This window comes from Scyliorhinus canicula, chromosome 7, assembly GCF_902713615.1.
Source record: "Scyliorhinus canicula chromosome 7, sScyCan1.1, whole genome shotgun sequence".
In the NCBI taxonomy this organism is placed as follows: domain Eukaryota; kingdom Metazoa; phylum Chordata; class Chondrichthyes; order Carcharhiniformes; family Scyliorhinidae; genus Scyliorhinus; species Scyliorhinus canicula.
The window spans coordinates 190,676,332-190,689,780 of NC_052152.1; the positions used below are offsets into that span (position 1 = coordinate 190,676,332).

Sequence of the window (13,449 nt, forward strand, 5' to 3'; positions counted from 1 at the left end):
CAAAATCATGAGGAAAAAATACTGCCCTTTGGAGGATCCGACCTTCATAAAGGCGATGTGCAATAACATGTCATGTGACCTGATGTCATGTGCTTGGGTATCACATGGCCAGATGCCAAGTTGTCAGAATGTCACGAGATCCAGCTTCCAGAAATGTGTCCAGTCAGAGTTGGCAATCCTATCCGTGGTGGGCCTGTGAATGTGAAACTGGATTGTAAGCCACCAGTTTCAGGACACTATTCCTCAGTTTCTACTGGGCTACAAGCTTCAAAATTCAGTCGCTGTTTTTACATGTGAGAAAATTACACTTCAACACCATATACAATAGTTAAATGATCCAGAACCCACAACAAATCCGTGGCTTGATAGCCTATTGATTGTGCAAAAATGTAACAAATAACCCTAAATACTGGATTTCAGGTTGCTAATTTGTTACTTACCAGTCCATACAACATTTCATAGAGGACTGCTCCAAAACACCACCAGTCAACTGTCCGATCATATGGTTGCTTTTTTAACACTTCTGGAGCAAGGTACTGACAAAATAAATTACATTTCAAATGAGTACTTATAAATTTTCCACATTGTGAAAAATTAACTTCTTGCGAGTATTGAATAGGAGCAATAAAATGGGAACCAATTGAAAGTGGATAATCACACCACAAGACAAAAGTAAACAAAACCAAAAAAATATTCCGTTAACTTCTTTCCACCAACCTGACCAACAATCAGAAGTTGAACAGTCATGCGGTGAACTGTAATATTCTTGCACTGTCAGTGGGACAATTAAGGACACAATCCTTGGTGTCCATGCTCCACTGTTGCAAGTATGATCAATGCTATCAACATCCTGGGGTTATCATTGACCAGAAACTGTACCGGAATAAGCCATATACATACTGTGGTGACAGGAGAAGGTCAGAAGCTAGGAATCCTGCGGCGAGTAACTCACCTCCTGACTCCCCAAAGCCTGTTCACCATCTACAAGGCACAAGTCAGGAGTACTCTCTACTTCCCTGGATGAATGCAGCTCCAACAACACTCAAGAAGCTTGACACCATCCAGAACAAAGCTTGATTGTTCCCCCTTCCACAAACATTCATTCCCTCCGCCACTGGCGCACACTGACCGCAGTGTGTACCATCTACAAGATGCACTGTGGGAACTCACCAAGGCTTCTTAGCCACACCTTCCAAACTCATGGCCACTACCATCTCGAAGGCCAAGAGCAGCCGATACATGGGAACACCACAACCTGGAAGTTCCCGTGCAAGTCATTTGCGATCCTGACTTGGAAATATAACACTATTCCTCCACTGTTGCTGGGGCAAAATCCTGTACCTTCACCCTAACAGCACTGTGGGTGTACCTACATCACATGGATTGCAGCAGTCCAAGAAGGCAGCTCACCACAACATTGTCAAGGGCACTTAGGGATGGGCAATAAATGCTGGTCTAGCCAGTAATGCGCACATCCAGTAAATGAATTTTTAAAAATTTCAATATACTTTAGGAATGACCCTAGACAAGATTCAGCTAATCTAATAGTTTAAGAGACAGAGTAAAAAACAGTTGGCATCACGTAAAACGTATCGTAAAACGATGAAATGTGAAACATATTTGATTTGGACTTTGCTGAAAAATAAACAAACTTTTCAGGTTGGGTGTTCTAATTTACATTACTTGCAAAAACTATGCTTCATGTGATTTCTCCTCACGAACAAACTTTGGTTATTTAACCCTTGCCAAATGAAATATAGTTGTCACATCCGTACCTCAGGTGTCCCACAGAAAGTCGCAGTTGTTCCTGTTGGCTCTATTACTTCTTTACAAAGTCCAAAGTCTGTTAGCACAACATGACCCTGAAATAGAAGCAAAAGACAGTCATTAGCAGGGTTCTGTGATGTCTTTATTTTTTTTTAAACTGTGAAGATTGCTGATAATACCTGCGAATCCAAGAGAATGTTTTCAGGCTTCAAATCCCTGGAATAGAAAATGAGATCTACCACTCAGACACAGGCTTTAGAATTTAATTTTTAAAATGTTGCAGAAAATACCCTCTTTCGAGCTGAACTCACCGATACACGATGTTGAGTGAATGCAGGTATCCTATAGCGCTCGCCACCTCCGATGCGTAAAATCTGGCTCGTGGCTCTGGAAAAGTGTACTCGCGTTGCAAATGGAAGAAGAGCTGCAGCATTAGAAAGAACACTTCTCAGTGACTGTCAATCATTTTACACTGACGGCCCTCTGCCGTGGAAGAACTAGTTAGTAGGTACAGTGTTTAACCAGCACCTCCAGCAGAAGAATTTCCTTTTGGAGTGGCCCCGATCCCGGGAATATTGTCAACTTTCAGCAACTAGGTACTCCCAATATTTCCTCAATCTTCCAGATGCTGGAAGCACCTGTAACGTTCTTTCATTGGGTTGATGTGAACAAAGAACATTAGACTTTGTTTTATAAACAAAGCTTTTATTACTAACGCTACTTTAACGAATAACTAAAATGTCTAAGACGAATACAATTGGAAATAAACGTCTATCACTAACTTACACTAAGATACAACAGAGCTACTCTAACCTATCAACTCCTAACAAACACCTTCTGCCGGAACACATGGTGCATCCCGGGTCCTGGGACTCCATACGTGCCCCACCTGCTGGTCAGACGGTAGAACTACAACAGTAAAAACATATAACTTATAATACACATGCAGGTCACAGAATTTACAGTGATGTTGAACTACTCATATTATATACAGATGATAGTCCACCTATCATCACAGCACCAAAGCTCTCCTTGCTCTTGAACCTGATCACTTAAGATCCAGCTACCTCGCAAAGTTACTGCAAAGAGACTATTTAAGTATTTGTAGTTCATGATCAAAGCTGCATTGCCACTGTTCCACCAATGCTGCAGGTTGACTAATATCTCAAGTTTAACATAACATCAGAATAGTATGGAAGATTTCAAACACCTTTTTCTTTTTCCTGTTTCTGTGGTTCACAATACATGGGATGGAGATCCTCAGTTGCCATCTTCTTTGATGATGACATTGTTCTTGCTGCCTTGTTGCAGTTTCTCAAAGAGTAAAAGACAAATCCCAACCTTGCATAAAGTTTTTTAAAAATAAATTTAATGTACCCAATTATTTTTTTTTCCTATTAAGGAGCAATTTAACGGGGCCAAGCCACCTAACCTGAACATATTTGGGTTGTGGGGGTGAAACCCACGCAGACACGGGGAGAATGTGCAAACTCCACACGGACAGTGACCCAGGGCTGGGATTTGAACCTGGGTCCTCAGCGCCGCAGTCAAAGTGGTAACCACTGTGCCACGAGCTACCCAACCTTGCACAAAGTTAGGACAATTGCAAGTTTTGGAAGAATAAAATAATGCCCGTACAATTGTTGTAAGAACTCCCTTAGGCCAAACAAATTCAGATAAATTATTGCGTGTTGTTGGTTTTCTCCCCAGTAGCATAATTTACCTCTGAATTTACCTTTGATTTTATCTCAGTCAATCTGTTGGTGATGACACGTATTTGTGTTACCTTCCACTAACCCTCATTTGCACCTTTGTTAGCTGTGGGCCAAATTATTCCAGTTGGCATGTGAGAATATCTTTAAGAAATGGGTGTTTAAAAAATGTACCTTTAAGAAATCGTGTTTTAAAAATGTACCTTTAAGAAATGGGTGTTTATCAGTGATGTCAGAGTGTGGGTGGAGCTGGGCTGCCTGTCAGCTTTTTACTTTCTTTTTCGGCTGTTTGCTGCAGGGTGTGTTTTAGTTTTGTTTTCAGTGTTGGAGCTGAAGCCAGACAGAGCAGGTGTAATGTTGATCTCTCTGCCATGAAAAGACTATCTCTTTGGTGAATTCAGAATTATAAATGTTCTCAGTAGTGAATGTAAACCTAATGTGCTTCTGTTAAAAGGTGTTTCTGGATGTTGTTTGGGAAGTTATTAACGATTACTTAGTGTTGTATTCTTTGGGGGTTGTATTTGAATTGATGGTTGCTAAGATGTTCACGGTATGTTTTAAAAAGGTTAACTTGAGTTCATAGAATAAACATTGTTTTCCTTTAAAAATTACTTTTCCATTTCTGCTGTACCACACCTGTAGAGTGGGTCGTGTGCTCCCCATACCACAATCTATTAAAAGTTGTGGGTCAGGTGAACTCCATGATACACTTTGGGGTTCTCTAAACCCTGGCCCATAACACAGTGCTCTCATGGTCTACCCCCCACCCCACCCCACACCCCCCTCCCCATTCAGCCCTTTTCATAAACCTCACCTCATCAAAAACACCACTGCCCCTATCCCCAGTGCGTCATCAGTGCCCACCAACTCCCAGTCTCAAACTCCCAGTCTCAAAAAAGCCCTTCACTCACATCCTTCCAGAAGGCACTGGATTTGCAAAATTTAATTCTGGGTCATTGCCTTTAAAAAGCCCTCCCATAGAGGTTGCCTTAACACACGCCCAAAGAATCCAAAACTTGAAGTTTGATTCATATTTCAAATGTTCCAAGTTTGCCTGTTTCTCCCCAGCACTTTCAGTGCCACCGTGTGGCCAGTGGTGGGAGTGCAGCTGTGCAAATAACTTTTGGGTCTCATCCCCACAACCCAAAGATGTGCAGGGTAGGTGGACTGGCCATACTAAATTGCCCCTTAATTGGAATTTTTTTTTAAAAAACAAGTAAGGGAAAAATGAGGAAGCCCCAGGATTAAACAACACAGGACCTGGGACAATCGGCGAAATTTCAGGATGAACCAATACACGACAGGATGGTTGTTCACCCTGAATGTAGGCTGAAGTCACCAATGTAGATGTTTGGGTGTGCTGTTGGGCCACAGGTCATGGTGGCCTGTAGACATTTGTGATGGTCAGTTTACCTGCTCGAAACTGTGGTCATTCACATCAGACCTTCGCACAATCAACTTCTGCCCCGAGAGATTCATTCCTGGTGATATCACGCCCATTCATGTTGAATGGATTGTCAACCTTAACATCAAACTATAACTGCTTTCCCAGCCATACAAATATGATTAAGTAGCCTGGGCAATGACAATAGGACTATGTAAACAAAGGGCTTTAATATTACCTCTTATTGCATTATACCAGTGACGCGGTTTTGCGATATCTGTTGGATGTCAGGACAATTCCCTGAGACCAGGCCCCCATCTTAGTATATTTGTAAAAAGATATCATTTCTACAAGTTACCAATGTCCCTGTCTATATCTGCTACAAGAAATGGAACCATTGCAGTTTTCACTCCAAAGATATCCTGATAAACCAACTTCCTGGGCTTTTCTCAACATAGTGCAGGGGAAATCACTGATCAAAGTAAAATAGTCAATATGCCACCTTTGCACTGAGCTGGTGCAAACTTTCTCCAGCACATTAAAGAGGCGACAGTTGGAAGCGCTGTGCCCATCATGTACAGTATCACCTCAGTCGCAATGCCATTGCTGGTTGAGATCAGCTCAAATAATATCCGACCAAGGAACCAGAGAAGCAGAAAGCAGGGGAAGGGGTGCAACAGTTTTTCAAATAATTTTAGAGTGCCCAATTCATTTTTTCCAATGAAGGTGCAATTTTGCGTGGCCAATCCACCTACCTTGTACATCTTAGGGGTTGTGGGACGAAACCCATGCAAAAATGGGGGGAATGTGCAAACTCCACACGGCCAGTGACCCAGAGTCGGGATTGAACCTGGGAAATGAGGCACGGAGGCAGCAGTGCTAACCACTGCACCACCATGTTACCCTGTGGGGTGCAACAGTTAAACATAAAAGTCAGGTACAACATTTATGAAGCCACTGCAATCTTTGAGGAATCACTAGTCCACGAGCGGCCAAGGACTCACCTCACCACCGTTCACATAATCCAGCACAAAATAGAGTTTCTCTGTTGTCTGAAAGCAGTAGTGGAGCCCAACCAGAAATGGGTGCTTGAGATTTTTCAGTAGCACATTGCGTTCAGCCATAATGTTCTTTTGCTAATTTAAAATAGGTACCATTAGAATCTGAACAAGTAACCATGGAGCATACATTTACATTTACTAAGTACATTACTAATTTTGCAGGAGAATTCATACCAAATGCATCCCAGTGTATCTAACTGTTTACAGTCCTATCCTCAAAAAAATCTCTTTAGTATTAATTACCAGTCTATTTCCATTGTTAGGTAACTTTATCCCAGTGTAAAAGCACAGCTGTAGCTTAGTGGGTAAGGCGACCACCTCTGCCATTGGCATTTGGGTCAGCATGGCAGCAGCAGTGGGTTATCACAGTTGCTTCACAGTTCCAGGGTCCCAGGTGCGATTCCTGGCTTGGGTCCCTGTCAGGGACTGCGGAGTCAGCACGTTCTCTCCGTGTCTGCATGGGTTTCCTCCGGGTGCTCCGGTTTTCTCCCACAGTCCAAAGATGTTCAGGTTAGATAGATTGGCCATGCTAAATTTCCCTTAGTGTCCAAAAAAGGTTGGGTGAGGTTACTGGGTTACAGGGATAGGGTGGAGGTGTGGGCTTGGGCGGGGTGCTCTTTCCAGGGGCCGGTGCAGACACAATGGGTCGATTGGCCTCCTTCTGCACTGTAAATTCTCTGCTTCTCTATGGAGACGTGAGCAGAAGAAGATGCAGGCTGACCTTTCAGTGCAGTACTGAGGGAGTGCTGCACTGTTGTAGTTTTCACCTTTCTGACAGAATGATAACTGGGATTCCTTTCGCTACCTGAGTTGGATGCAGAAGATCCCCTGGCACTGTATTGAAGGAAACTAGTTTAAAGGACCCTGGGGAAAGAAGAGGGGAGTGGGGTTAATCGTACAGCTCCAATAAAGAGCTGGGACACGCATAAAGTGTGGAATGACCTTCATTCTGTACTATTGTGCTTCTCCGACAGAAGCAATGTGGGTTTTCAACAGATTAGAGATGCAGAGAGCCTGTGTTGAGAAAATTAAATCCATCCCAATATCTCCTTTTATGACGCTGTGCAATATTTTGTTTTATATTGGCCCTCTGAAGCACTATCGGCATTTTATTAAGTTTAAAGTGCTAAATATAAGATGTTGCCGTTACACTCAAGGAGCTAAACACTGAGGACAGTCTTATACTTACATCATTTCTTTTCAGGATCATTTTCTTCTGCAAGACTTTGATGGCATAAAACTTGCCATCTGATTTACGTTTAGCGAGGAGAACCTAAAATAAAAGTCCAGAATTTTAGGAGTACTAACTCTGCATGGCACACTCACAGGATTTAAAAGTTACATATTTCCAAGTCCATATTGACTACATTCCATGCATAAGTTAATTTTGACTAAACTCAAACCAATAAATTTGAACGTATTCAAAGACAGATGCAAGTTTCTGAAAACTATTCATTTCGACAGACCTGGGGCGAGATTCTCCGCACTCCCGACGGTGCGGAGAATAGCGTGGCTCGTAAAATTTTACGGCCACGCTGTTCCGACGCCCTCCCGCTATTCTCCCCCCCCCCCCCATGCCCAACTCCCGACACGAATCGCTGCCGCCGTTTTTTTACGGCCGGCAGCGATTCACAGCTGTTCGATGGGCCGAGTTCCCAGCCCTTTACGGCTGTTTTTACGAACGGCAAACACACCTGGTCTGGCCGTTCGTAAAAACGGCCGTAAACACTCGCATTTTATAACCATGGCACCGATTGGCACGGCAGTACCACGGCCGTGCCAAGGGTGCCATGGGCCCGCGATCGGTGGGCACCGATCGCGGGCAGCGGGCCCGATGCCCGCGCACTATTTGTCCTTCCGCCGCCCCGCAGTATCCATTCGCGGGGCGGCTGAGGGGCATCCCGGCCCGCGCATGCGCGGGTTTCGCGCAAATACGCGTTGACGTCATCCGCGCATGCGCGGGTTGGAGTCTTCCAATCCGCGCATGCGCGGCTGACGTCATATGACGCGTCAGCCGGCGCTAACTCGGGCAAGCGGGCTTAACGAAATTCGTTAAGCCCGTGATGCCGGAGCTTACGGCGTCGGGCTGCTAGCCCCGACCGGGGACCAGAATCGGTTCCCGGTCGGGAAGGGGGGGGCTGGCGTCAAACCCGCCCGGATGTGACGCCAGCCTTACGATTTCTCCCCATATGGGAGAATCTCGCCCCTGAGTTTTGCTCATTTGGTGAAAATACCTGAAGGCACGATCGAACGTCCAAGGTGAGGCCGAAAAGCAACTCATTGCGGGGTAACGTGGCCGAGAGAAGCTGGGAGACTCTGCTCTCGGGATCTACCTGGCTCGCAACGCGAGTTTCGGCTAGCGGAGCTCCCCGGTGCTGAAAATGGGGCAATGTGCAGCCGAGGTCGTGCGTTCCCCACTGAGGCCCCCTATCCAACCCGAGTGACCTTTAATAGCATTGTGTTTCTCGGCGTGCGAGCTCTCGCTATGGGACATTGTTCCCATTTAGTTAAATCGCGCCCAATATTTTAAATAGAAAACTCTGTGGAAAATAGAAATAAAACATAGAATGAAAATAGAAATTGCTGAAAAAACTCAGCGGCATTTTCTGTTATTATTTCGGATTTCCAGAATTTGAAGTATTTTGCTTTTAGAACAAAATATTCCCTCGCCCAGTGGTGCAGTGAGGAAAAGGCAAATTTACGTCTGCCTCCATAGCTATTTATTCCTGGAACCGGTCACTAGTCTGAAACCAGTGGCTTATAGCTTGAGGGATGTCACTCCTCATCAAACATCTCCTCTCACCGCCAAGCTCCAAAGAGCTGACCCGGAGACTCTCCAACCCATATCACCAGCCATTAGCATGCCAGAAGGATTCGTTGGTTAGCACACAATGTGGCTGCATGAGGACTGCACCTTCCTTATCCATGAAGGGCTGAGGTGGGATTTAGAACCCAGACCACCGGCTCAGAGGTAGATACACTACCCGCTGCGCCACAAGACCTCCCTAAGAAAGTACAGAAATTGGGTAAAGCAGGTTCAAAACTTGCACTGCAGGAGAAATGCAAACTTTATTTTTTAATATATAAATTCACAGTACCCATTTATTTTTTCTTCAATTAAGCGGGGCACTTTAGCATGGCCAATCCACCTACCCTGCACTTCTTTTGGGTGGAAAATGCAAACATTAAAGAACAATCAGAGTAAAACAGAAATAAAATCAACTTGGCAGTAAAATTATTCACTTACTTTCCCAAAGCTCCCTTTTCCAATAATTTTGAGAAAATCAAAGTCTGTTGGTTTGGCACTGCAAGCAAATAATCATTTTTTAAAATTAACTGTTTCCGGGGACAGCATAAAATGATTCTAACGCTAAAATGAACTTACAAGGAATTGGCAGTAGGTCCCAGGTTGATGTTATTCGGCACTGACATAATCTGCAGGAGGAGGTTTGGGTCACACGTTCAAAGGAAGGGATGCACTTGTTGAACCATTTAATAAGGATCTGGAAATTCTAGATATCAAAAACAGGAAATCCAGTGTTAAGAGAGTTTTCTACTTACTGGATTCCCTTCATCATTGCGAAAGGGATCCATTCGAATTTTTGAGCAATTCATTCTCGCAGGAAGACTACATAGAAAATAGAAGCAGGAGGAAGCCATTCGGCCCTTTGAATCTGCTCTGTCATTCATTATAATCATGGCTGATCATCAAGTTCAATACTCTGATCCCGCCTTCTCCCCATTTTCCAGTCTGCTAACCGGCTTTCTATCCATCTCAAGACACTACCCATAATCCCATCACCCATGAACTTACTGATCAATCCTCCTACCCTCATGTCCAAATTAGTTATATAAACCATAAACATCAAGGGCCCCATCACTGATCCCTGCAGGACCCCACTGGATCCAGGCCCCAAGTCAGAAAACACCCCTCAATCATCACCCTCTGCTTTCTGCCACTCAGCCAATTCTGGATCCAATTTACCAAATTTCCTTGGGTCCCGTGGACACTTACCTTCTCTACCAGTCTCCCACGTGGGACCTTCTCACAATCCTTGCTGAAGTCCAAATAGACCACATCAAATGTATTGCCCTCATCTGTACACCTGGTCACCTCTTCGAAAAATTCAATCAAGTTGGTCAGACATGACCCCCCCTTAACAAAACTCTGCTGACAGTTCTTGATTAATCCCAGTCTCTCCAAATGCAGATTAATTCTGTCTCTCAGAATTGCTTCCAATAGTTTCCTCACCATGGAGGTTAGACTGACTGGCCTGTAGTTTCCTCGTTTATCCCTTCCACCTTTCTTGAATAATGCCATCACATTGGCTATACTCAAGCTCGGTTGTCAATTAACAAGCCAGATATATTTGCAAAAATTTAAGCAAGTAACCTTGCAGAATGGCACAAGCCTTTGTACAATGACTGCAAAAAACGACACGGTCATTTAAATCTACATAAAGCTGGAGTTTATTTTTTTTTGAAAATATTTTTATTAAGGTTTTGCAGAATTTTTCATAATAAAACAGTAGTAACAATAATAACAAAACAAACTAGAGTGAACATTAACATAGTATAAAAAGAGAATATACAATAACAATTAAATAGACATTACCCCACGCGACCCAGTCTTCCCACACCATCCCAATGAAGCACTCACCTCCCCCCCTCTACGGATTTAAAGCTGCAGTTTCAGTGAATAAACAGCTCCTCCTGCCATCAGTTCCTGAAAAACTCTTGCATCCACTTTGGTGTTTGTTTCATCTACAAGGGTGGGTTAATTAAAAGCAGTGATTTTGTAAAAGACAATCACATCCGACAGATTTGATTGAGTTTAAGTAAATAACTTCCTTCACTGTCACTGGGTCAGGATCTTGGAAATCCCTCCCTAACAGCACTGTGGGTGTACCTACACCACATGGACTGCAGTGTTTAAAAAGGTGGCTCATCACTATCATCTAAAGGGCAATTAGGGATGGGAATTAAAAATGCCAGCCTTGCCAGCGACGCCCAGGTCCTGGGAAGGAACAATAAAATAGTAATGTATATTGATACAGTAACTGTTTCGAAGAGATTTCATACAGTGAAAGATTTCTTGGTAAAATTCAGGTATTTGGCACTAATGGAAATGCACCAGACACGATAAAAACTTTGGCGTAAAACAATAAAGAAAGAATAATGTACATTGGATATTTTTCAGATTGGAGGAATGACATCCCCTAGGTGTCAGTGTTGTATTGACTGTTGTTCTATACAGGAAGCTACCAAAATTTTCAGTCAACGAAAATAGGGAACGCACGTAGAGCCATGAAGAGAATTGTAACAAACTGTTAATATATTGGGCAGATAAAGGTGAGAGGAAATTTAGGGTGGATAAATGTGAACCGGAAGGAGAACAAGAAGGAGGAAATATACATTAAACAGTTGAACCTCTGAAGTCGTATGCTCAAAAAACTTAATTGATTTTTAAGAAATATGGATCTTTTATATCTTTTTGCATTATGAATTCTATGCTATGTACCTTTAATACTGTTTGTATTAACCGTTGGTAAGCAAAACATTAATTGCTGGGTTGGGTTCTAATGGGAAACCACTGCTCGCATTGACAAGGTTAGGCATAAATGAGGATGTCACACGAAGATTAGGGATCTTCGTTGCCTGACGCCGATATCATAATCGGCGATCGGGTGGAGAATCCATTCCGACACCCAAATTGGGGCCGGGGCACCTGTCAGCCATGCTCTGCCCCCTCGGAAGTGGCATAATCACGTTGCGCACCACACACTGTTGCAATGGCATTGGCGCATCATCGGCAGGCCGTCCCGCGATGCTCCGCCCCCGATGGGCCAAGTTCCCGACCACGCAGGGGATGTGTGGCCTCAACAGTCGGGAACCCGGCGTGACGGCTGCAGACTGTGTCCAGCGCTGCCACACTTGGCCGGGATCCATGCTGCTGGCCGGGGGATATTCCGCAAGGGCAGGGGGGACTGGTGGGGGGGTGGCCAGGGGGTGGCCAGGGGTTGGCCTGCGGGGTCGCAGGTGGTGGGTCTGGTACACGCGATGTTATATGGTGCAACCGCTGCAGGTTGTCGCTGTGCACATGCACGGCCAAGGACCCGGCCATTCACCAGCCATTTTTGGCGTGGGAGCCGGGACCTTCACCCGGCGCCCATGCTAGCTCCTTACTGGTCCCAGAATCAGTCCGGGTTCGGCTCCGATTTGCGGGTCTTAAAATGTATTCCCCTCTTGAGCCGGCATTTAGCCACTGAAACGGAGAATCCAGCCCAATGTGTTGTATGAACCAGACACTTAGAGAGTGAGAAAGGGGAAGAAATAAGAATAGAAAATGAATGAGTCTGTCGGTGGCATGTACAAATTAACAATGGAGACAGAAAAAGGACAGTTAAATGGTCAGGCTGCCTGGAAGATCCCAAGTATAGAGAACAAGAGTGTAAGGTGTCCCCTTGCTAAATTTGTTAATATTACTTCCAGCTATAGCTCGCAGGAGGGTATAAGTCTATTTAAAGAGCTGTAAATGGTCCATTGATAATATTGATTATGTTATGAATTATGTGAATTGTTTGCTGAACAGTTACCAAATAAGGTGAGGGAAATCCCAGTGATGGGAGCTAGAGAGAGAGACGAGGGCTCTCTGGAGAGTTTCCATGCACAGTTTCGCAGAAGGGAGACACTGGAAGGAGAACAAAAGAAAAGGAAAGAGAAGAAGCCTTTCGGCATCGAATTGTGCCCAGGCTGCATTGGGAATTAAAGACAGTGTGCAGTCTGTCAACAGCTGCCTGTTTGTTAAGCATAATTCTTGCTTTATAAATTTCCTATTTATTTGTTGTCTGCCGACATTTGTCTGATTCAAGGAAATTGTCCAAAACTGACAGATATATACAGATCTTGAAACGTGACAGCACAGGTTGATAAAAACTAGAAAGAAAAATATTCTAGGTTTCATAAATTGGGGTTCTGAATGCAAAAGGAAAAAGGTACGTGTAAACCTTAAATCATTGGCCAGGCCATTGTTAGAATATCTTGTTATGCTTACACACCTTAAGGATGCCAAACAGCCACTGGGGCGGCATTGTGGCCCAATGGTTAATACTGCTGCCTCACAGTGCCAGGGACTCTGTTTGATTCCTGCCTTGGGTGAACGTGTGGAGTTTACAGGTCCTCCCAGTGTCTGAATGGGTTTTCTCCGGGTGCTCTGGTTTCCCACAGTCCAAAGGTTAGGTTTGTGCAGGTTAGGTGGATTGGCCATGCTAAAATTGCTCCTTCGTGCCCAAAGATGTGCAGGATAGATCGGGGGAGTGAGCCTTGGGAAGGTGTCCTTTCAGCGGGACAGTGCAGATTTGATGGACTGAATGGCCTCCTTCTGTACTGCAGGGATTCTATTCAATGGATGGTTATAGCTGAGATTAATTATGATACCAGGGTATGAGATTTTATGATGAGAGACTAGAGAAGCTAAGGCTCTCTTCGTTAAAAAGGGGAAAATTAAGAGTAGAGATAGTCCAAA

The 13,449-nt window shown here is 44.2% G+C and overlaps 1 protein-coding gene across 1 annotated transcript in view; it reads right to left on the bottom strand.

Annotated features, from left to right (window-relative positions):
• The window catches only part of sgk2a (serum/glucocorticoid regulated kinase 2a), a 50,036-nt gene that overhangs the window by 21,533 nt on the left and 15,054 nt on the right, over positions 1 to 13,449 (bottom strand). The window contains exons 2-9 of the mRNA XM_038803554.1: positions 9,310 to 9,436; positions 9,172 to 9,229; positions 7,114 to 7,197; positions 5,868 to 5,999; positions 2,079 to 2,191; positions 1,947 to 1,983; positions 1,776 to 1,862; positions 441 to 536 (exon numbers count right to left, since the gene is read on the bottom strand). Coding sequence (XP_038659482.1) covers positions 441 to 536; positions 1,776 to 1,862; positions 1,947 to 1,983; positions 2,079 to 2,191; positions 5,868 to 5,999; positions 7,114 to 7,197; positions 9,172 to 9,229; positions 9,310 to 9,356 — 654 coding nt within the window. The 5' untranslated portion in view covers positions 9,357 to 9,436. The remainder of the gene's footprint in view (positions 1 to 440; positions 537 to 1,775; positions 1,863 to 1,946; positions 1,984 to 2,078; positions 2,192 to 5,867; positions 6,000 to 7,113; positions 7,198 to 9,171; positions 9,230 to 9,309; positions 9,437 to 13,449) is intronic.